The 23051-nt window shown below is 40.6% G+C and overlaps 1 protein-coding gene across 3 annotated transcripts in view; it reads left to right on the forward strand.

Moving 5' to 3' along the window:
* KCNIP4 (potassium voltage-gated channel interacting protein 4) overlaps positions 1-23051 on the forward strand; it is an 849343-nt gene that overhangs the window by 637083 nt on the left and 189209 nt on the right. For 2 of the 3 annotated variants that reach the window (XM_032767902.2, XM_032767900.2), the window contains exon 1: positions 15195-15360. The exons of the other annotated variant lie outside the window; for it this stretch is intronic. In XM_032767902.2, the coding sequence (XP_032623793.1) occupies positions 15249-15360 (112 nt within the window). In that variant the 5' untranslated portion in view covers positions 15195-15248. Of the gene's footprint in view, positions 1-15194; positions 15361-23051 lie in introns of those variants that run through there. 3 annotated transcript variants of the gene reach the window in all.

Below are 23051 nucleotides of genomic sequence, written 5' to 3' on the forward strand. Positions count from 1 at the left end.
AATGAGCTGCACATCCACATAACCAGCCCACTATATCCACAGAAACTATAGCCTTAGCGCTGTAGTAATTTCTTCAGAGATATGGTGAGAAAGAGGAAGAGAGGCTGGTTATTGAAATAGTATCAATTCCGAACAAATCTGGTACCTTTTTGGAGACTTGTCAAGAAGGAGTTTTACTTGCCTGTTCTGTCTACATCTCCCATAGCCATTAGTATCTTGAGCCCAGGCAGTATATCAGAAGAGAAGATACTAATGAATTTGGCCTATTAGACTCTAGAGTAATTTCCCATGGGAAGTGTCAGAAGACCCATCATTTGGCTTACTTCACTAGTGTGGACAAAGCACAAGAAAATGGACTGTCAGGAACAATTCTGTATTATTCATTGCTATGTTTCCAATATTGATTTAAAAGTTTTCAGTGACGGAGAATCCACTACAACCCTTGTTAAATTGTTCCAATGGTTAATTATTCTCACTGTTAAAATTTGACACTTTATTTCCAGTTTGAATTTGTTCATCTTTAACTTCCACCCACTGGATTGTATTACATCTTTCACTGCTAGATTTAAGAGCTCATTATTAAATATTTTTGGAGGGTGGGATTTAGGATGACCAGATAGCAAGTGTGAAAAATCGGGATGGGGGTGGGGGATAATAGTAGCCTATACAAGAAAAAGACCCAAAAATTGGGACTATCCCTATAAAATCATGACATCTGGTCACCCTAGTGGGATTTCCTTACAGCAAACAGTCCTCATACACAACTGGTGGCAAGTACAACATCCACCACAAACCTGTGAATCTCCTGAGATCCACATGGAGTTCCTAAGCTCTGCATTAGCTCTGGACCCTCTCTCGTCTGCCTCATCTACATTGCCAAGGAATCGTCAAGCAGTGACTTTCCCTGAGATTACTAATGCACAAGAACCTCTGCATGAAAATGGATACAGCCTCTGTTACCTTTGATGTTGTGTGTAAAGTGGAAGATATACATTGCTCTGGCTACTTCTCTGGCCTCCCTTTGGTCCCTACGACAATCTCCTGGTGCCCACCACACTCATGAATCCATGGATCCACAGAAAGCCCTTAATGCAGAATGTCTTCTCTGCAGGCTAAGAGCATGATCTGGCTCTACAAGTTGTTTTTCGAGTGCTTGCTCGTGTTGATTCCATTCTAGGTGTATGCATGCCCACGTACACGGTTGTCAAGAGACTTTTGCCTTAGTGGTATCCTTAGGGTCAACTGTGGTGCCCCCTTGAGTGTCACGCTCATGCGTCAGTAAATTAGGCATCACCGACCCTACAGCCTCTCAGTTCCTTCTTACTGCCCATGTATCATAAACCTCTTCCCAAATCTGGACCTTAGCGTCCAAAAATCTGGGTGCCTAGCATGAACCCCTCTAAGCTCAATTACCAGCTTAGCTTTGATCTTGCTGCCACCATCCAAAAATTTCCAGGGTTTTGGCCCCCTCTGGTCTCCCCATTACCTTCCCTGGAGGGATCCCAAGACTCAGAAACCCTGAGCCTACAACAAAGGGAAATAACCCACTTCCCTTCCCTCTCTCTCCCACCCAGACTTTCCTCTCTGGGCTAACCTGGGACTATTGATGCAATCTCTTTACATCACAATACCAAGAAGCATATCTCCTCTATTCCACAAAGAGACAAACCCCAAATACAAGGACATACAGAAGAGATTCTATCTCTCCTCCCCCTTAAGCTTCTTCCCGCCCTGCGGACACTAAGAGAGGTTAAACACAGAGCGTAGTGTTTCCCCTCACCCCTGTCTTTCCTTTCTCCTTAACCAGAGAAAACTCAAAACAGGGTTTAAAAAGAAAGCTTTCATAAAAAAAGAAAGAAAAAAACACAAAACATATTCTCTGTAACAAGATGACAATAAGGGCTTATTGCTTATAAGAAAAATATGAATAAACAGTCTGATTCAAAAAAATATCCAATTTGAAACATTCCAGCAAGTTACACACATGTAATACACCAAAACAACATAAAAGCCTATATTGTTTTTCTACCTGTACTTACAAGTTGGACACAGAAGATTAGAAAGACAAGAAGCTCTCATAGCTGAGAGACAAACAAAAGACTCAGAGTCCAAAAATTCCCTCCCTGACTTTGAAAAATCCAGTTTCCTGATTGGTCCTCTAGTCAGGTGTTTGGTTCCCTTTGTTAACCCTTTACAGGTAAAAGAAACATTAACCCTTAGCTATCTATTTATGACACCATGACAGTTGATTGGAGCACCTTCTCTTGCAGATCACAAGAGCATTAGTGGTTCTTTGCAGTCTTTGTTATCCTCTTTGTATATGGTTTGTAGCCATTAACTTAAGTGTTAGGTTAGTTGGTAGTTAGAGTCCTGGCTGGAACTTCATCCCAGAGTGGGGCCTGCCCCGCTCTCTCAGCTTCAAACCGTGCTCGATGTGCAGCAGGCCAATGCCTATCAGTAAACCTCACGACAGCTGCTTGAAGTGTTTGGGGGAATCCCATAGAAAGGACAAGTGTTGAATCTGTAAACTTTTGATGTAGAGCCCAAAAGAAGTGGGTTATCCACTGGAGGGCCCTCCTGGTGGCAGGGGACCCTGCTCTCTCTCAGGGCCCTCATTGCCTGAAGCAGCCCCACTGACTAAAGAACAAGTAGACTGACCTGCACTGCAGGTGCTGCACCAGGCGGCAGACTGCTAAAACCATGATATGTAAGGGCAAGCTGAGGCCACACCCAGCTTTCCTGCCCAAAGCAATCTCTCAGTTTCATAAGAGCCAGGACATTTTTCATATGTCTTTTTTCCAAAGCTGCATGAGTTGGAGGAGGAGCATAGGCTGCATTCCCTAAACTTCAGGAGGGCATTAGCCTTCTACATTGACCAGACCAAGACATTCCACGAGTCAACACAGTTATTTGTCAAGGTGGCTGACTGGATGAAAGGTCACCCAATGTCTGCTCAGAGAATTTCTTCTTGGATAACTGCTTGCATTCGCTACCACTATGATCAGGCGAAGGTGCCACCCCGATGATTGTAACCGCCCACTAGACCAAGGCGCAGGCCTCTTTGGCAGCTTCTCTGGCTCAAATGCTTATCCAAGATATCTGTAGGGTAGCCACTTGGTCTTCTATCCATAAGCTCACGTCCCACTGTATACTTACCCAGCAGGCCCGGGATGATGCTAGCTTCGATGGGGCTGTACTACAAGCCACTAAACTGTGAACTCCAAGCCCACTCCTGAAGATACTGCTTATGAGTCACCTAGAATGGAATTGACATGAGCAAGCGGTCAAAGAAAAAAGGGTTACCTACCTTTTGTAACTGTTGTTCTTTGAGATGTTGCTCATGTCCACTCCATTACCTCCCCTCCTATCCCTCTGTCGAAGTTGTCAGCAAGAACGAACTGAGGGGGCATACTGTCAGCGGCATCCAATATGCTGATGCATGAGCAAGGCACTCAAGGGGGCATCACAACTGACCCTACAGATACCGATAAGGCAAAGGTCTCTGACAACTGTGTACGTGGGTCCGCATACACAGCTAGAATGGAATGGATATGAGCAACACCTCTCAAAAGAACAGTTACAAAAGGTAGGTAATTGGGTTTTTTTTAACATTAAGGAGGGCTGAAATCTGGTTTAAAACTAAAATTATTGTCCTAAAGAAATAAACATTTCTGCAGCATGTTTTCAGATTATACAACATGTAAGTTAGAGTTCCTTAAAATGTCCTACTCAGGAAAGAAGGTTTTGAAGATGCTGTTTCACTGAAAAAGATTGTAAATGATGTTTCGTCACTGTAGGGTAAGAAATAGACAGTGATGTATGCTTTAGAAGCTGTTAATAAATCAAATAAATATTAGCCCATACAGGAGATGCTACAGAGCAGTTCTGAATATTACATTCTTATGTATTATTACTGCATAATGCAATTCTGTTGTTAAATCAATATGACTGTTAAATATATTCAAAGTAATTATTGTATATCACGAAGCAAGAGAATTTGGGCTCAGGTACATGTCTTTTTTTTCCTTTGGGAACTCATTTGGGGTCCTCAACACCTGCACAGTCCACAGAAAGGTAGCTGTTAAGATGAGTGGTAGAGAATATATGAATGTATTCCTAATTCAGCTTTGCAGTTGAACGTGGAGTTAAATATTCTGCTTCTGTGTTCTACCTCTTCTGCCAACTTGTTCCTGTAGATCTCTCTTGAACTCCTGTATATGTAAGGAATGTAATTGAGGATAAATGTCAGCTAATTCAAAAGGATATTAACAAAAATAGCAGTGAATATTTGGTGTTTGGTTTTTGTTGGTTTTGGGGCGGGGGTTGGTAGGGGGCTCTAGACAAAGGAGAGTGTTTGAGGAGGGATTAGGAGGATGATAATGAGGTAGCTTTGCAGATGTTTATGGGGTGTTCCTCCCAAGCATGAGGGGCAGCATGGGAAAAGGAATGAAGGTACTTGTTCGTATATTTAATGAATGAGCAAGGGAAGCTGATACGGTCTGACTGCAGGCAAGCGTCATCAGCTCGGTAGCAAATGAGAGATAAGTAGAGAGGGGACTGACCATCAAGGACTGTGACTGTGAATACAAACAGCTCATGTGGTGATAAGATGAGTCAATGGAGGGATAAAAAGAGAGTAGTGACATGGACAAAGTGATGGGCTATGATACTTCTATTTGTGACAGCATCCTGTGTGGGGCAAATCTGCATTTGTCAAGGCTAGAAGGATGTTGTAGTAATCGAGATGCTAGATGAGTGTTAGCTTTGTGGATCAATGGAAAAGACCATGTCTTTGAGATATTATGCAAAAAAATTATTGGCAAGATTTAGATATAGCCTGGATCTGAGGACCTAGAGAGGAGTTCAGGTTGAAGATGATGCACAGGTTATGGCCTTAGTGACAAGCAAGATGGTGACGTTGTCTACAGTGATGAAGAAAGAAAATAACAGGGAGGGCTTGTGAGGGAACATTGGGAGCTCTGGTTTTATAGTGACCAGACAGCAAGTGTGAAAAATTGGGACAGGGGCTGTGGGGTAATAGGAGCCTATATAAGAAAAAGACCCAAAAATCAGGACTGTCCCTATAAAATCGGGACATCTGGTCACCCTATCTGATGTAGCCATCTTGAGCTTGAGCTAACATCTATACATCCATGAGGGAATGCGAGAGAGACTTGCTAAGAACTTGGTTTGGATAAAAGGAGACCGTTCTGTTGCAGAGGAGTAGATCTAAGAGTCATCAGCATAGAAATAGTAGTTGAAATTATGTTTGCATATGAGATAAGGTGTAGAGGAGAAGAGAAGGGGACCAAGGACAGAGACTTGTGGAAACCTGCCACAGAAAGTTGGAGGGCAAAAGAGGATGATCTTCTGGATATAGTGACAGAATCCAAGGGAGGTCAAGATTTCAAGAAGAGGAGCGTGGTCCATAGTGGCAAAGGCAGCTTGAGAGGTTGAGGAAGATGAGAATGGAGTAATGGGTTTCTGCACATTAGCTAGGAACAGGTAATTCAAGACTTCAGCAAGAGCAGTTTCAATCAAGTGCAAGAAATGCGAACAGGATAGGAGTGGGTCTGGGATGAAATTTTTTTGTATTTTGAGGGGGGAAAGCTGTGGGAGAGGTTGAAGAGAAGAGTAAGGAAGATATGAGCATGATTGCAAGGGAAATCAGGAGATGGGATGGGGGTCACTGCAGCAATTGAAGGGTCTGCGACAGGGTAGGAGTCAAGAGTTGTTGTGGGTAAGGGAGAAGGGAAGGAAAGCTGAGAGGACAGGGAAGGTTATGTAATATTTTGTCAATTTGCTGTAGGAAGAATTTGGCGAGATCCTGGTCAGAAAAAGAAATGGAGGCAGAAAGAGTGGAAAGTTTGAGTGAGTCAGTGGTGGTAAAAAGGCGGCTGAGATTGTGGGCATGAGATTCAAGTGTGTGGGAGAAGTAGTGTTGTTTAAGCAAGAAAGAACTGTAGGAGGAGAGAATAATTTATAGTGGAGGAAGTCAGCCTGATCACAGGATTTCTGCCAGTCTTTCTCCTCAGCACAAGAGTAGAAATGGAGGAAGCAGACATTGTGGTGAGTCAGGGCTAGAGGTTGGCAAACCAAACAAGCTAAATGGACTTTGGGGTGGGGGAGAGAGTCAGAAGAATCGGGTGGAGATTATGTTGTTTTTTAGTGCTCTAAATAGACCTCTTCAGAGGGAGAAATTGAGCCTGGATTTTTTTGTTCTGCATTCACGTAGTTGAAAGGCAATACCTTTGCCAGAAAGGCAAAGAACAGTTTTATTTTCCAGCCAATCCAGAGTACGTTGTGTGGCAAGTTTTACTCTTGCAAGTTTAGCAACAGCAGCTTTTGCTATTGAAAGACTCAGTTTTATTTGATTTCAAAAGGGAAGATAAGGTTTATGTGCTATAACCTACTGCTATATAGTTGAAACATAGTATTTTTGCCAGAAGTGGCAGTACAATTTGCCAACCAAGTGGGTTTTATAGTAAAATAAACTACAGTTTGATTATTAGCTGCTGTTGCAAAATATAATTTAATATGATTTTAGGAAGGAGCTGGCCTTTTTCTAATACTTTGTATTATCCTCATAAAGTGCAAACTTCACTATTGTTTCCTGAATGAGGCAGTTTAATTTGCAAACCACTTTGTATTTTATCCACTAAGTTAATTTGTATATTGTTTTTATACGTTTATGTTTATTCAAAAAAATTGACTGCAAGACCTCAAACTACCCCATAGGGAACATTTGGGGGTGGTTGTTTTAAAAAAAACAACTGAATCTACCTTAATTGGCAGACTAATACATCAGAATTTGGGCCAAGTGAAAGTTAAAGTACATATGTATATATGCTGAGGAATATAAGAAATTTGGACATACCTTTCCTAGAATTTTGTAAAGTGTGCAACTATGCAGAGGCTTTATTTTAGAAAAAATGAAATGTTTCTGTAGCTTGCAGAAACCTTGAGAAGCTTTTCTATGAAGACAGTTCTCTTCTAAATGTCGCTCTCTCTCATTTACAATTGATGCCCCAAAGATACCGGATCCAAATACATGTGAATTGCTCCAGAGTACGTGGTTTCCTCCCCATCAAGCTATTCTTGCCTGATCTGAAGGGAGACCATGCACAAAATATATTCAGAGACATAGTCACTATGAGCATTCAACAATATTAGGCAGCCTAATGCTACTGTGTATTGATCAGTTCTAGACTGCAAACCAGATGAATGATTACCCTTTATATTTTTATGCATTAGAATTTTTACATGAACTTGAAGTAAATTATTATACAGTCAGCGTTCTAAATCATCTCAGTTCAGTGGTGGCTGTGGCATTTTAATGTATGTTCAAGGAAGGTCAAAAGTAAATGTTTAAGACCAAGTAAGTGTCAGACACATCAGAAACAGAATAAAAATAAGAACTCTGGTACAATAACTCAGAACAAGCAGAATGCAGAGAAAAATCTTTAGGCAGTCAAAGCCACAGCAATATTTCAATGTAATTTACTTCAAAAAAACAAAACAAAAAACAACCAAGACCACAACTTGAAAATTGGAGCAAACAATGTTTTCTTGTTTCCAGCTCAGGTAATTGAATTCTACCTAGTTAAATATCAGAGAGGTAGCCGTGTTAGTCTGGTTGGGTAAAAAGCGACAGAGTGTCCTGTGGCACCTTATAGATTAACAGATGTATTGGAGCATAAGCTTTGACATGCATCTGACGAAGTGGGTATTCATCCAGTACATGTGTTAGTCTATAAAGTGCCAGAGGACTCTGTCGCTTTTTACCTAGTTAAAGACTGTCAGCAATTTTGACTGAATAAATTATTCTTCTAACGTCGTATTCTGCTGTAAAATCATTGCCATATTGCTGGGATGAACAAAGGATCATATGTATGTCTCTTATTTTTTTTAATCACTTTGGGATGAATGTGTGATATTATACGATTATCAGTAGCAGAGTACACAGGGGATGTAGTATTTAGAAACATGAATTCATTTCCTCTGTGGATAATCCTTGTCTGGATCTGCATAAATTAAGAAAATTACTTCCCTGGGTTTCAGCCATACTTTCTACTGAACAAGTTTTCTGCTGCAGATCTAAGATCTCTTGTCAGTTTTCCATATGCATAAAACTGTGGATTATTACTGATGAATGGAATCTTTACCAGATATTTAACAGGAAGGCTAAGGTCGTTACTAACTCCAGAATTTCTGTAATAAATTCTGATCTGGCACTCAAAACAAATACAAGAAGCCATTCAGTTCAGTATGCATTATACTTAGGTTTTTTCTGTATTTACTTAAAAACTTCACTCTTTTCTGGCTGACTGACATTTCCCTGTGGAAAAGCGGAGTGCAGAAAGAAGGGCAGCTAATTAAATCCCTCCAAACTTTGTGTCTCTTTCTAACTCATCAGCAATTTCCTTTTTTAACTACGTTTGGGGAAAAAAAATCAAATAGCCAGTTTCTAATGAAGTACTGTTCCTTACTAGTCAATTATGTCTCTTCCTTAAATTAGTTATAACACTAAGCAGATGCCATCACTTAGGAAAAATTATAATGCCTTTCTGTAAATTGATAGATGCTCTCACCTTGAAAAATGTATTCAGTTTTGGTCACCTCATCTCAAAAAAGATATAGCAAAAATAGGAGATATCCAACGAACAACAATGAAAATGATTACAGGCAAACATATATTTCAGGAAAGATTGAAAAGACTGCAACGGTTCAATTTAGAAAAGAGATTGATAAAAGCAAACATGATAGCTATGAAATATATAACAATATGGAGAAAAACAGTTGAGCATTCCTATTTACCCTTTCTCATAAGTTATTATACAAGAACAAGGGGTAACTAAAAGGCAGAAAATTGTATGACTTGGATTATAAGGTGTTTGGGGGAAACACCATCTTTTTTTGTCCTATGTTGTCTAGCGCTGCCTAGCATAATGGGATCCTGGTCTACCTATGGTTCCTGGGTGCTGTGGTGGTGGTAATAATTATAATAACTAGTAATAAATTTTAAAACTGATTGCAGAAAATGTATGTACACATTATATAATTAGTGTGTAACTCACTGCTGCAAGCTGAAATTGAAGCCAAGAGTTTAGTAGGACTAAAAAACAGATTTAGATATTGTTTATATGGGTAATGAGAATGTCCACAGTTACATCAGATACAATTTTCAAAGGTCTTATAAACTTTCAGGGAGTAAACCATCCACTAATTGATTGGGCTCAGGGGAAGTTACTTTCTATCAGCTGTTTATTCCGTAATTGTCTGCGTCAAGGTTCCTTATACCTTCCTCTGGAGCATTTGGTACCAGTTACAGATAGGATGTTAGACTAGCTGGAGAACTGTTGTGATCCAATATGGCAATTCCTGTCGTCTTGCTCCACTTCAGTTGTATGAAATTATTGAAACCATTTTCAGTATTGGTTTTCTACTTCCAAACTGTACAGACAATTCACTTGGGGAGCAAAATATCCTGATTAACGGGTTGACATTTGTTGATGTTACTGCAGTACAAACTAGAGGCACATCTACAAAGCAAGGAAAAATCCAGATCAAACCAAAATCCACAGCAGTGAGTCTCAGAGTCTGTCTTAGGCTCATACTATGGAGCTAAAATCAGTAGTGTAGATGCTGCTGCTTGAACTGGAGCCTGGTCTCTGAAACCAGAAAGGGGGCTTTAGCCCCATACCACAAGCTCTGAGACTTGCTGCCAGGATTTTTTTTTTCATGTAAACATACCCTAAAAGACCAGATAAGGGTATGGGCTCCATTGCACTAGGTACCATGCATGCGTCCACACAACAAAGATTTAAGTGCTTGCACTCTACACAGTCCATTCTAATATTTAATACACTCTTTTTTTACACATGACAAATGATGTTACTTCTAATATGTATAGGAATAAGTAGGGCATTGAAAAAGAAGAATCTTTTTTTTTCCTGTGGAAAAAACTGCATGTAGGAGTTTGGGGGCTGGATTGGTCCAACAGACACTGTCTCTACTGAGGAGAATACAGATCCATAGCACTACATGGGAGCTCCAGGAGGCACCGTGCCTCAGGAGAGATGCTGTTGCCTCCAGTATTGTGGCACATAGGTAGGTGCCTCTATGGTACTATTAAGAGGGAAAAGCTTGTGTTTCCTGTGTGACCAACCAACTGCTCTGGCCTACAGGGAAGGAGGAGGGTTGGGCAGGGCCAAGACCTCATTCACCTCCTCTTGACCCTTTTGAGGGTTTCTGGCTCTGCTAGTAATGCTAGGTTCACAGAGCCCTGGGGCTTGGCAATTACATACAGCCTTCCTACCCTCCCTCCTTGCACACCTGTGAGGGAAAAGAACAATATAGCCCTGTGCTTCTTTTAATGTACATGAGTTATTTTAAGAGTAATCTGGAAGGATATTAATAGGAGTTTCTCCAAGCGGAGTAGACTTTTAAAGTCTCCCACACCAGTTTGTGAAACCCAGATGAGGCTGGTATTAGGTACCAGCATATGCAGTGCTTAGTAGTAATTTTAATTGCTTAAACAGCAATCTTTGAATTTATAAGCAGAAGACTCTCATGTAGGAGTAAAGTGCTTATTTTATCTCTTGTGTTCAGCGCTGGTGCGACCACTGCTGGAATACTGTGCTCAGTTCTGATGCCCACAATTCAAGAAGGATGCTGATAAATCAGAGAGAGGATTCAGTGAAGAGCCATGAGAATAATTAAAGGATTAGAAGACATAGCTTTCAGTGATACTCAAGGAGCTTAATCTATTTAGCTTTACAAAGAGAAAGTTAAGAAGTAACTTGATCACAGTTTGTAAGTACCTATAGTCAATCTAGCAAAGGAAGATATATAACACAATTTAGTGGTTGAAGGTTGAAGCTAGTCCTATTCAGACTGGAAATAAGGCATGAAGTTTAACGGTGAGAATAATTAACTATTGGACCAACTTAACCACATGTTGTGGTGGATTCCCCATCAGTGACATTTTTTTAAATCATGGGGGGAAGTTTTTTTAAATGATGTGCTCCAGTTCAAACAGGAATTACTTTGGGGAAATTCTATTCAGGTGTTAGGCAGAAGGTCAGACTACATTAATGGTGGGCAACCTGCAGCCCACAGGCTTCATGCGGCCCATCAGGGTAATCTGATTGCGGACCACAAGACATTTTGCTGATGTTGACCATCCGCAGGCATGGCCCCCCCAGAGCTCCCAGTGGCCATGGTTGACTTTTCCCGGCCAATGGGAGCTTCTGGAAGCAGCAGCAGAGAAGTGTTAGCGGAGAAGTGTCTGTCTTTTTTTTTTTTTGTAATTGGATATTTTACTGAGTATTTTTCTGGTAGTACCCACAAGTCTTCTTTTCTGAAAAATAAGACTTTTTAAATTTTCCTTGGAGTGCTTGCATAGACATTCCCATAAAGACATATAGTAATGTTTCTTAAGTGGTTCTCAGGATATAAAATAAGAGAGAAAAATCACATTCGGTTGTGGATTCTAAGAGTGCTCAAAATACAAACGGTGACTGTACTTGATTGATAACTTTGCCCAAATTCTATTTTACTTTCCAATGCTATGAGGCAGGAAATTTTCACTTCTTATTTATTTTTAATGAATTGTTTACAGGAGGAATTCAGCATATTTTAATGCCACAGTTGAAAGTGGTGCATGGTGCATTAAATATAATGCTGCGTCCTTTTCACCTGCATGCATTTTTGTGTCATGTCCATATTGCATTAATTTGCAGAGCGGAGACTTTGAGGCTCACCAAGTCCATGGCTGTGTGCCCTCTGACTTTGACAATATCAGTGCTAAGTGTAACTTTCTTTAAAAATAACCAAAAAAGTATGTGTCTAGCCCTTTTTACCATGGAGATTGCCTTGGATACTTTCTGTGCCATTATCTAAATCATTAATGAAGATATTGAATAGAACCTGATCCAGGACCAACCCATGCAAGACCTCACTCGATATTCCCTTTTAGTTAAAGTTTGAACCATTGATGATTAGTCTCTGGGAATGGTTTTCCAACCAGCTGTGCACTCACTTTATAGAACTCCATCTAGGTTGTATTTCCCTAGTTTGTTTATGAGACGGTCATGTGAAACAGTATCAAAAGCCTTACTAAAATCAAGATATACCACATCTACCGCTTCTCCTCTATCCACAAGGTTTGTTATCCTGTCAAAGAAAGCTGTTAGATTGGCTTGATGCAATTTGTTCTTGACAAATCCATGCTGACTGTTACTTATTACCTTATTATCTTCTAGGTGTTTGCAAATCGATTGCTTGATTATTTGCTCCATTATTTTTCCGGATATTGAAGTTAATAAGATGGCTTGTCTGTAATTCCCTAGATTGTCCTCATTCCCCATTTTATAGATTGACACTTACATTTGCTCTCTTCCAGTCTTCTGGAATCTCTCCTGTCTTCGATGAGTTTTTGAAGATAATCGCTAATGGCTCAGATATGTCCTCAGTCAGCTCCTTGAGTATTATAGGACGTATTTCATCAGGCCCTGCCACCTTGAAGACCTCTGACTTGTCTAATTCTTAATTTGTTTTGTCTCTATTTTAGCCTCAGATCCTTCCTCATTTTCACTGGAGTTCACTAGGTTAGATGTCTGATCGGAACTAACCTTTTTGGTGAAAACTGGAACAACCATTTCCACATTTTCTGTTATCGTCTCCCCCCCTCACTGAGTAATGAGTGTATCCTGTGCTTGGTCTTCCTCTTGTTTCTAATGTATTTGTAGAATGATTTGTTGTTACTCTTTTTGTTTCTAGTAGATGAAGTTCATTTTGAGCCTAGGCCTTTCTAATTTTGTCCCTGAATGTTTGTGGTGTTGGTTTATATTCATCCTTTGTAATTTGACCTACATTCCACTTTTTGTAGGACTCTTTCTTGAGCTTCAGATATTTAAAGATCTTTTGGTTAAGTCAGGGTGGTTTCTTGCATGCTTCCTATATTTCCTATGCAGTGGGATAGTTTTTCTCTTGTGTCCTTAATAATGTCTCTTTGAAAAACTGCCAGCTCCCTTGAACTGTTTTTTTCCCTTAGACTTGCTTCTCATGGGATCTTACCTACCAATTCCCTGAGTTTGCTGAAGTCTCCCTTCTTGAAATCCATTGTCTTTATTCTGCTGTTTCCCGTCTATCATTCTGTAGAATCACCACGATTTTGTGACAAGGTTTTAGTGATTGTTTTCTTAGAGTCTCCTTTCACTGACACACAGCTGCCAGGGCTCATCAGTGGGGCCCATGAAATACATGACTTTTGGTCCCTCAAATTTTTAGAGGAACTCCAGATCAGTTTGATGACGTGGGAACCCAGAGAGTAAGGTACCACCTAGGCTGCTGGTAACTGCACTTCCTCTTCTGGCACATCTGTGGAGAGACTGGTGGGGCTTCTGGTCCCATTTAGGGCCTGATCTAGGAGACTAAGCCAGAACTTAGAGTGGGAGAATCTTTTATTCCAATAGTGTGTCTAACACTAGTTAGTGTGGAAAATAATGTTTATCTCTTGGGCTGCAGAATGTTAGGATTAGTTTGTCAATGTCTTTAGAACACTGTGAGTCATATTTTCAAAAAAGCTCAACTTTCATTGGGACTTTCTGTATGTTAGTTGCTGAGCAGTCTTGAAAATCTGACCATAACTAAATGTTAACATTATTTGGAAGAGAGAAGAAGAAAAGGAGAAGCCCAAAGAGACAGGGAGATAGAAGAGAGAGCAAAGGAGCCAGAGAGATGAAGATAAAGTGAAAAACGTGATGGAGACAAAAGAAAGGGAAACTGTGTGAAATGGGAAAAAGCTAAGGGGTGGAAAGCAAAGGGGGGGTGAATAGAAAAATGAGAGAAAGAGGGAATGAGATGCTACTCTTCAAAGAGAGAAGAGTTTGTGAATAAAAACAGTGCACAGAAATGAGAGAGAATAGAAAATGAATATGGAGATGGATCAAATGGGTCATTTATGGACAATGAGAACTAAAGGGCATAAATACGAGGAAGATTAGAATAAGCAAGAAGATACACACAACATATTAGTGAATTTAGTTTATTTATGATCCACTGTTTTATTGTGCTTCTTCTGCAGATATCCTATATCTAAGTTGGGGGGGATGGAAAGGATGGCTATTTTATTCACCTGAATATGGCTGAATACGCTGGATTCTATAGTTAAACGAGAAGGCTCGTTCTTCATAAATAATTCTTACAGTAAGCACTGTACATTATATACCTTATTTCTATTCATTTGAACACAGAGAATAGATTAATTTTATAAAAGCCTACTGATAAATCAGCAATGGTAAAGAGCCTTTTTCTTGATGTGTAGTTCAGGCTTAATTCTGGCAGTTGCTGTGTTCCTCATGGTAGTTGAGCATCATTAAATTCAATTAAAAACTATGAACGTGCAGGCTCAAACCCTTAGTCAAAAAAGAAGCTCTTCTGATGCCTAAAAGACATACTGTACCTATGTTGCAAAAATTGGGGGTTGGGAAGGCGTGGCCCTTTTACAACTTTACATTTTATTAAACAGGGACACGAGATCATCATGTTTAAAAATGTTATCCTTTAATTTCATTGTCATTTTCATTAGAGATTCTAACTAGGCTCTGGTGCTGTTCAAGAAGGGACACAGCATTTGTAAATACCATGCACTAAGATGCAAAAAACAGTATTTTTCTGATATGCAGAGTTTGACATGTGAAAACAAATGTCTTCAGTAAACTGGCATTTGTCAGCTTTAAACCCCCCCCCCCCCCAAAAAAAAAACCCAGAAAAAAACAAAAACTGTAAAAATAGGCTCTTGGGTAGAATCCTAAAGCATGAGTCTAGGAGTATTAGAATGCACAGTACTGGTGGCAGTGTGCTCCCTAGTGCAAGTTTCCTGGGAGTGTTTCTTTTTTTGAACTGACACAGCAAAGTCTTCAGTTCTGAAACAGATGTTTTTCCAGCAGCTCTGAAGTAACATTACTTGCTGGATACAATGTCATATCAAGGGGTTAGTGGTCCACCTCAGCGTACTAAGAGGACTCACTACTAATGAAATCAAATGCTTAGAGAAGCATGAGATGCAAGGCTTTTGCTAATATTTTGCCTCAGCTAGGGCAGTCAGTTAATTTCCACCGTACAGCACAAGGTTGCTTTTCACCATTGCAACTTTTTTTCAAAACAAAATATTGGTAAAATCCTCTAATTTCCCTCTGATTACGAACTGGCTTGAAGACTGGAATGATTTGTTTGTTTGAAGAATGTTGACGTTAGAGTGGGAGTCAGAGGGACTGCAAACAGTGGGTATTGTTGTGATTATATTTGCGTCTCTGAAGCTGCTTCATTTGCTGGGACTGATTGATTTTTCAGAAGGTAAAGTGGTCAATCACTGTTTGTGCTGTTTGTAGTATCTAGTCAGCTTAAAAGCTGTCTACGTAAAACAGACTGCTAGTCTGATAAAAACCTGTAATGTGAAAATGCTTGAAAAAGTGAGAAAAACCTGTGGACTGTGAAATCTTTTTTTGGTTTGTTTCCTTTATCTGATATTTTAAAACAGAAGTAGAATCTAACATAGGGTTTATTATATACAGTATGTTACATTTTATTGCGTGTCTCTATTGAAGTATGTTGGAATGGTTGAAAACACATGTATCTATCAGTTACAATAACCTTTGAAAGCTGCTCACTAGTAGAAAATTTAATACATTGAGATGTATCATAGTTTGTTTTATAAAACTGAGTGCTCTTCTGCTTTGATATATGTTCTAAAAATAATTATTCTGGAGTGTGTGTGTGTGTATAACCTGTTCATTTGCTTAGACTGTCTGTTCTCTATGTATATAGAGACATAACATGCCATCTGTTAATAAACAGAGCTCCCCATTAATTTCAATACCTGGTTCTGTTTAAAACTCAGTGGCACAGTGGAGACACTAAGCATTGTTTCATGATACTGAGTACGTTAACTTCACATTTGCCAATTAAATTTAGTTCTAAAAATCAAATTATACTGTCATCTACTCTAATTTCTGTCTGAATGCTGTAGTAAACAAAAACCATTTGTATCCTAAAGCTTGATTTTGTTGTTGTGTAAATACCAGATATTCACTGTAACTTCGGCACTTTCTGGTACTTTCTGGTCACAGTCAGATAGCTAAGGAGAACACACTAATCTTCTGAAGCATAATTTTTTTCTTCATAGTGGGAAAAAGATCTTTGACTGATGGAGATTTGAAAAATCACCTCATAAAACTGTTCAACATACTGATGAAATGTGAAATATTTAAGTTAGCATTTTTACAGTTACTGAACTATTTAAATAGTTCATCCTTAAAACTGCATATGAGAATTTACAACATCTGGCAACAGCAAAACTTGCTACTAAATACTTTTTGTTATGGAAGTGTGAAATTCTTTTTCAAAGTTCTAAACTAAAGGTTAATCTGTCTCTCATAATACTTACATTTTTTTCTTTTAAACTCTGGGCTGTGTAGATTTGCACATAAACATTCAGTGTTTTTAAAATTTCATCTTGCTTCATTGCATGACAACTCCAACTTTATAATTGATGGCAATAAAGTATTTATAGAAAAAGGATAAAATACACAATTCATCTGTTTAGCAATTATGAATTTGTCCTTTTTCTTAATTCTTCACAAAATCATATTGTAATTAAGTCTGAGAAAGTGTTCTATATGTTACAGCAAATGCAGTAAATCATGCCCCTAAAAAATCTGCTAGTAACAAACCAACCTTGTAAGAAATAAAAAATGAAGTGTGATATACAATAGGAAGCATAACTCTTCAGGGTTAGGACTAGAATTATGTAATTAATTCCAACCGATAGTATCATGATGTTTCCTCACATAATATAATAATTGTATTTAAAATCACCCAGTAACATGAAACTGACAGATCTGGTACAGGAGAAAAAATAATATTATAAAACACAACAAAAACCTTATAATATTACTAGTTTGACTAGCAGCAGTAGTTAGCAGGATTTCTTACCCCAGTGAGGCCTGTTTCATGCTCTTTCACTTACCCCTTACTCTGGCAAAACTCCCCCTAAAGTTAATAGGAATTTTGCTCATGTAAGAAATTAATAAGGAGTGCTTTGCAGGACATTCATAACTTACACCATTCATTGCAGCTTTGTCATTGACTTCAGTGGGACAAGGATCAGGTCCTAATAGCCAAATACTTTTCCAGTGCACAAAAGAAGGATTGTGTATTTAGATCAAAATGGAAGATAGAGGATTACCCCCCAGATCCTGCACGAGGCACCTGCACAAGCAGGCCAGTCCAGCAGCCCTGTGTTTGTTTATATTTATAGGCTTTCCGGTGGTATTCATCAATGTAAGATATAAGCATCCCACCTACACTATTGAATTTGTCTTGACAACACCACTGGAAGATAGGGAAAAAGTTTTATCCCTATTTTACAGTTGTGAAACCTGAAACACAGAGGTGAAAGGGTAGAACTTTAGCAGGCGTAAATTGTCATAACTTCACTGAACTCAGTGAAATTATGGCAGTGATGCATGACAGTTTACACTAGCTGATGATCTGCCCCAGAGAGACATGGCTATGCTCACTCAGGAAGTCTGTGGCAGGGGTGCGAACAGAAATCAGATTTCCTGAGTCTCAGCCCAGTGGTTTACCCACAAAATTATCCTTCCTTTCTGTTTGAGATCAGTGAATTTGCACAGTTCCTGGATCAGTCAGTCATACTCTTGCCAATTCCCCAAGCTTGCTCTCCTCTCCCCCATCTGCATGTAGCTGAAAAGGGCTTTGCTGTTCCTTTACCTGCCTCACTGCTTCTTAATCTATCCACACTGTGAAACTGTAGCACTTTATTGATTATTTAATTACTATCATTTATAAGAAGATAAAAGGCCCTCATCTACTGTTCCAAGCACATTGCACATTATTTAAAGTAACTGTACAACAAAAACAAAGCCATGGTTTACCCCTAAAACTACTCCACTAAGAAGAAATGGGAGACTGGCCATATGGGTCAGACCAACGGTTCATCTAGGCCAGTATCCTGTCTTCTGACTGTGGCCAATGCCAGAAGCTTCAGAAGGAATAAACAGAACAGGGCAATTGTCGAGTGATCCTTCCCCTGTTATCCAGTCCCAGCTTCTGGCTGTCACAGGCTTAGAGACAGCCAGACCTTGGGATTGTACCCCGACCATCTTTGCTAATAGCCACTGATGTACAGTGAACTCCATGAACTTATCTATTTTTTTAACTTTTGCCTTTCATAACATCCTCTGGCAATGAGTTACACAGGGTGACTGAGAATTATGTGAAGAATTACTTCCCTACATTTTTGTTCTTCTTTGAGTGCTTGCTCACTTTGGAGCTTGCATTCATGGTATTCTACAATGACAAGGTCCAGCTGCGGCCCCGTCCGGCTTTTCTGCATAAGGTGGTGTCACGCTTCCATGTCAGCCAGAATATTTCCCTCCCTGTGTTCTGTCCAAAGCTTTGCTCCACCAATGAGGAGAGGTGGCTGCACAATCTGGATGTCAGGCACGCCCTGGGGTTCTACCTGGAGCACATCAAGCCCTTCTGCAGATTGACCCAGCTCTTTATCACGATAGCTGATAGTATGAACCCTTCAGATGTCCTCTTAAAGAATTTCAAATTGGATCACCGCCTGCATCTGTACTTGTTATAAGTTGGTGCAGGTTGTGCTTCCAGCAATAGTGAAGGCCTATTCAACTAGGGCTCAGATGTCTTCATCTGCCTTCCTGGTGCATATCCCTGGGATCCATGATATATGTAGAGCCGTGACGTGGTCTTCGGTACCCACTTTCACAATGCATTACACTGTCACTCAGTAGGCCAGAAATGATGGGGGGCGGAGGGATGGCTCAGTGGTTTGAGCATTGGCCTGCAAAACCCAGGGTTGTGAGTTCAGCCCTTGAGGGGGCCATTCAGGGAACTGGGGTAAAAATCTGTCTGGGGATTGCTTTGAGCAGGGGTTTGGACTAGAGGACCTGCTGAGGTCCCGTTCAACCCTGATATTCTATGATTGATTCATCACACCTGTGTTGTAATCGATATGTCCATAAACTCCTACTCACCTATGGTGATACTGCTTGAGAGTCACATGGAATGGACATGAGCAAGTACTGAAAGAAGAAAAGATAGTTACCTTTTCATAAATGTTGTTCTTCTAGATGTGTTGCTCATGTCCATTCCATGACCTACCCTCCTTCTCCACTGTCGGAGTTTCCAGCAGTAAGGAACTGAGGGACAGGGGAGCCAGTCATACCCCTTATACCGGTGCATATGCGCATCACTCCAGAGGGCACCAAAGCCAGTCCTACAGATACTACTGAGGGAAAGTGCATGTGCATGTGGTGAGCACACACACCTAGAATAGAATGGACATGAACAACAGTTATGAAAAGGTAACTGTCTTTTTTTGAAGTATAGAGTGTGGTTTTGAATGTTTTCTCACTGTGTACATCAAGTCTACCAGTTCTGCAATCAATTAGGAGCTATTCATTTCCACCACCTTTCCCTCTATCTATTATTGCAGAAAAAAGCCCTTAAACAGGTTCTTGAAAATCTCTCAGGTAATGACACACTGTCCAGCTAGTGCCTTCCAGTTGTGGAAGCTTGGAACTGGGAGAGAATAGTTTTTCAAAAAGGCAGGTCTCAAGTCATTGAGAACTTCCTAAGTCAAAACAAGCATCTTAAGTCCCACCTGGAAACCCACATCCAGCCAGTATAGATCCCAGAGTATTGGTGTCAAGTGCTGCAGGTAAAATATTCCACATGCCAGGTGCACTTCTGCATTCTGCACCAGCTTCGGTTTCAGGATACTCTGAGTGTGTAGCTCCATGTTAAGTAATCCATTGTTGAGGGGACAAAGCTCACAGTAGCAAGGTGTACCTCTGAAGAATGGTCACAATCTGGCTGAGTGCAAACAGTGAAAAAAGCATGTTTAGTCACATGCGTCTTGGGCCTATCATGGCCATCTTGGAGCTGCAAAGATTTGAAACTTAAGGCTGTAAAAGCATTATGTAAAAGTATATTTAGTAACTATCCAGAATGGAATTATGGATCATTAAGTATGCATAATGATGGAATGATCATAAAAGTTTTTCATATTATCAGTCACTTCTAGTCTGTGATTTCAATTTATCTAGTGTGTGATGGACGCAGTTGTCCATAGTAGTGTTTGGGATATGTGATGTTAGAGAGGACATGGACACTGCTCATCATGTGAATTATGTAGGGGCTTGTATGCCTGAATTGGTCATGTATGGATCTATAAATAAATGTCAAAGTGTGTAAATCAGTTGAATCAGTTCCATACGAGAACCATAACATATTTAAAAAATCCATTATGTCATTCCATTATCTAACATATTCCTTTAATACATTGTAAGCATGTAGGTGGGTGTGGCTCTCCCTTGCTGTCAGTCTCTGAGGGAGGCCATGCCCATTTGCTGACATGCTCCTGAAACCACAGTCTAAGTAATAAGGGAACTTAGCAGTCTCTGGTTCAAACCTTTAGGGAGGGTAGAGACATGAATAGTTCAATGTCCCAAGCCCTCAGCCAGGGTGGGGCACCATACAGTCTAAGGCTTTAACCCTTAGACAGGCTAGCTGCGAGTGGTTCAGGGGAGCAAACCCTCAGTCAGGGCAGGGCACCCAGCAAATGTTCTAGGGGGGCCGGCAGGGGTTAACACCAACCCAGTCTGTCATCTTGGCTCCAGTGGGCGACAGAGACACACAGGTCTCTTCCTCTAAGGAGGGAGAGTACTACCACCCATGCGGTAGGTGATGCAGGCCCACCTGACTACATTGCATCCCAGACCAAGGCCCTAACAGTGGCAGAGTGGTCTTCCACTGGATCAGTGGGGAATGCCACCGCAATATGCTGACCACGTTTCGGATGCCCCTGCAGCCAGACTGCAGTCTGCTGTCCCTGGGATCCTTCCTCCCCTCCTCTCTGGGTGTATCTGAACCCTGGGGTCATACTCTGTCTCTCTAGGGTATGCTGCCAGTGGCAATTCCAGCAGCTCCTCAGTGTTGGGCAGGTCTGGCATTCCTTGTACCTGGGAGGTGTCCTTGGGGCAGCAGAATTCTTCCACGGGTTCTGGCTCCAGCAGCGGTAGCTTCGTTGTGCTACCGTAATTAATCTGAGTGAGTGTGTGTGTGTGTATGCGCGTGCGTATACACACATACCTGTTTTTTTAATTATTATAGTTCTAAATCACTTATGGTGTGTAAAAATCTTTATCTATAATTACTCCATTGGTGGTTGTTTCACAGAACAAACAAACCATAACTGCTGAATAAGAATATGGTACCTCTTATTATAACTGCAATCCATTCAAAACATATTAACATTTTATTTGGTTGTAAAAGGGTTGCTTGCATATGTGTGTTTGTCTGTTTATGAATAAATATATAAACAAACGTATCATGCATATTTGCAGCATATAGTTGCCCATGTTGTGTATGTATATTTTATTTTCAGCCTTGCATTATTCACTTTAAGAACAAATAAATGATATCTGATCAAATAAATAATGGTGCATCTGAAATGGATTTAAAACATTAGAAGTAAAGAACTTAATAGGAATAATTCAAGCGTAGCTGAAAATCTGACAGTTCAGTTAATTTTTTATGGAGCTCCTAGAAGTAATGTGGCCATTTCCTATATGGTTATCTTGCATGGGAATCAGGAATAAAGACAGTTTAGTTTGTAGCATGATAATATTACTGTTTGTTTTTTAATGTGTAACCATCAGGGTAAACCAAGGAGGAACCTCATCCTAACAATCAGGGAACTCATGACAGGAGCTCAGAGAATTGTTTATATAATTCCCATGAGCTAGGTTGTGTAGGATTATATGAAATCACACACCTCTGAGAACGAAGCAGCTGGAGAATGTGGCATTCCATGGTCACTAGAGACCCCTTTTAGCTGATTGGGAACAGTTTACACAGCTGTGGGAACAGGACACTGAAATTCGCAAGGGTCAGGAACCGCCTGTTCATTAAGACTGGATATAAGCCTTACAATTTTTAAAGTCCGAATTAAGAGAAACTTGGAAAATCCTGCCAGTATGTTTTAACTAAAACCTATATATTGTACATTTGTATATGTCTGTAGGTTGATTGCAATTTCAGTGAAGTCCTGAGTTTTCAGCTGTTCAGCCTGTAGCCGTGTCACCTTGAGTTGTGAGCTCATAAGGTTTCATGAGTTATGCAACATTGAGCAGGGTAGGCCAGTACTTGGATGGGGGTCACAGAAAGTGTTTTTGTGCATCATTAGTCAGGATTCTTCCCTCTGAATCAATGGTGAAAAGAGGGTTGGCATGATGTTAGAAGCTACTGTTTTATTGGAGATGTTATCTTTAGGATGAAATGTAGACCCCTGCTACAGATGATTTATGGTCACTTAAAGTCCTCTAGCACTTATAAGAGTAGGGATAACCCTAGAATCCTAAGAAAGTTCAATTATAGATAGTTACATTCAGCTTCCCTACGTTCCCTCTGTAGTTTCCACTGGATATAGTTAGAGCCCTGCGCTGATACAAAAATGTGGATCTGCATCCGATGCACATCTGCCAGAATCAACCCATGATCCAACCGGTGATCCACTAGCCATCTTTTATGTGTATCCACCTGCAGCAGCAAGCCATGTCACAAGGACTAGCAAGGGGAGAGGGAGAGGAGATGAGCGAGCAGGGGCAGGGTCTTGCAGGGAAGAGGTGGTGCGGGGTGGGTTCTCGAGGAGACGGGGCATCACAGGGGTTGGGGGGAAGGGGCAGCACATTGCATGTTGCTCCTGGGGGCTCCCAAGCAATGGCAGCAGCAGTGTGTGTTGCATCACAGGGTCCCCACCCCCTCCAATTCCTGCAGTTGGGGGCAGGCTCTGCTGCCCAGAAGCCAGCAGGCCAAGACCACAGCCAGTGCTGCTGGGGCAGGGCCATGGTGGGGACCCTGGTGCTGCCTAAGGGACCCAAACCTCTGGATAGGAAATGGCTCAGCAACTGGGTGCTGGACAGCCCGACTCTGGCCTG

This window comes from Chelonoidis abingdonii, chromosome 5 (assembly GCF_003597395.2).
Source record: "Chelonoidis abingdonii isolate Lonesome George chromosome 5, CheloAbing_2.0, whole genome shotgun sequence".
NCBI lineage: Eukaryota > Metazoa > Chordata > Testudines > Testudinidae > Chelonoidis > Chelonoidis abingdonii.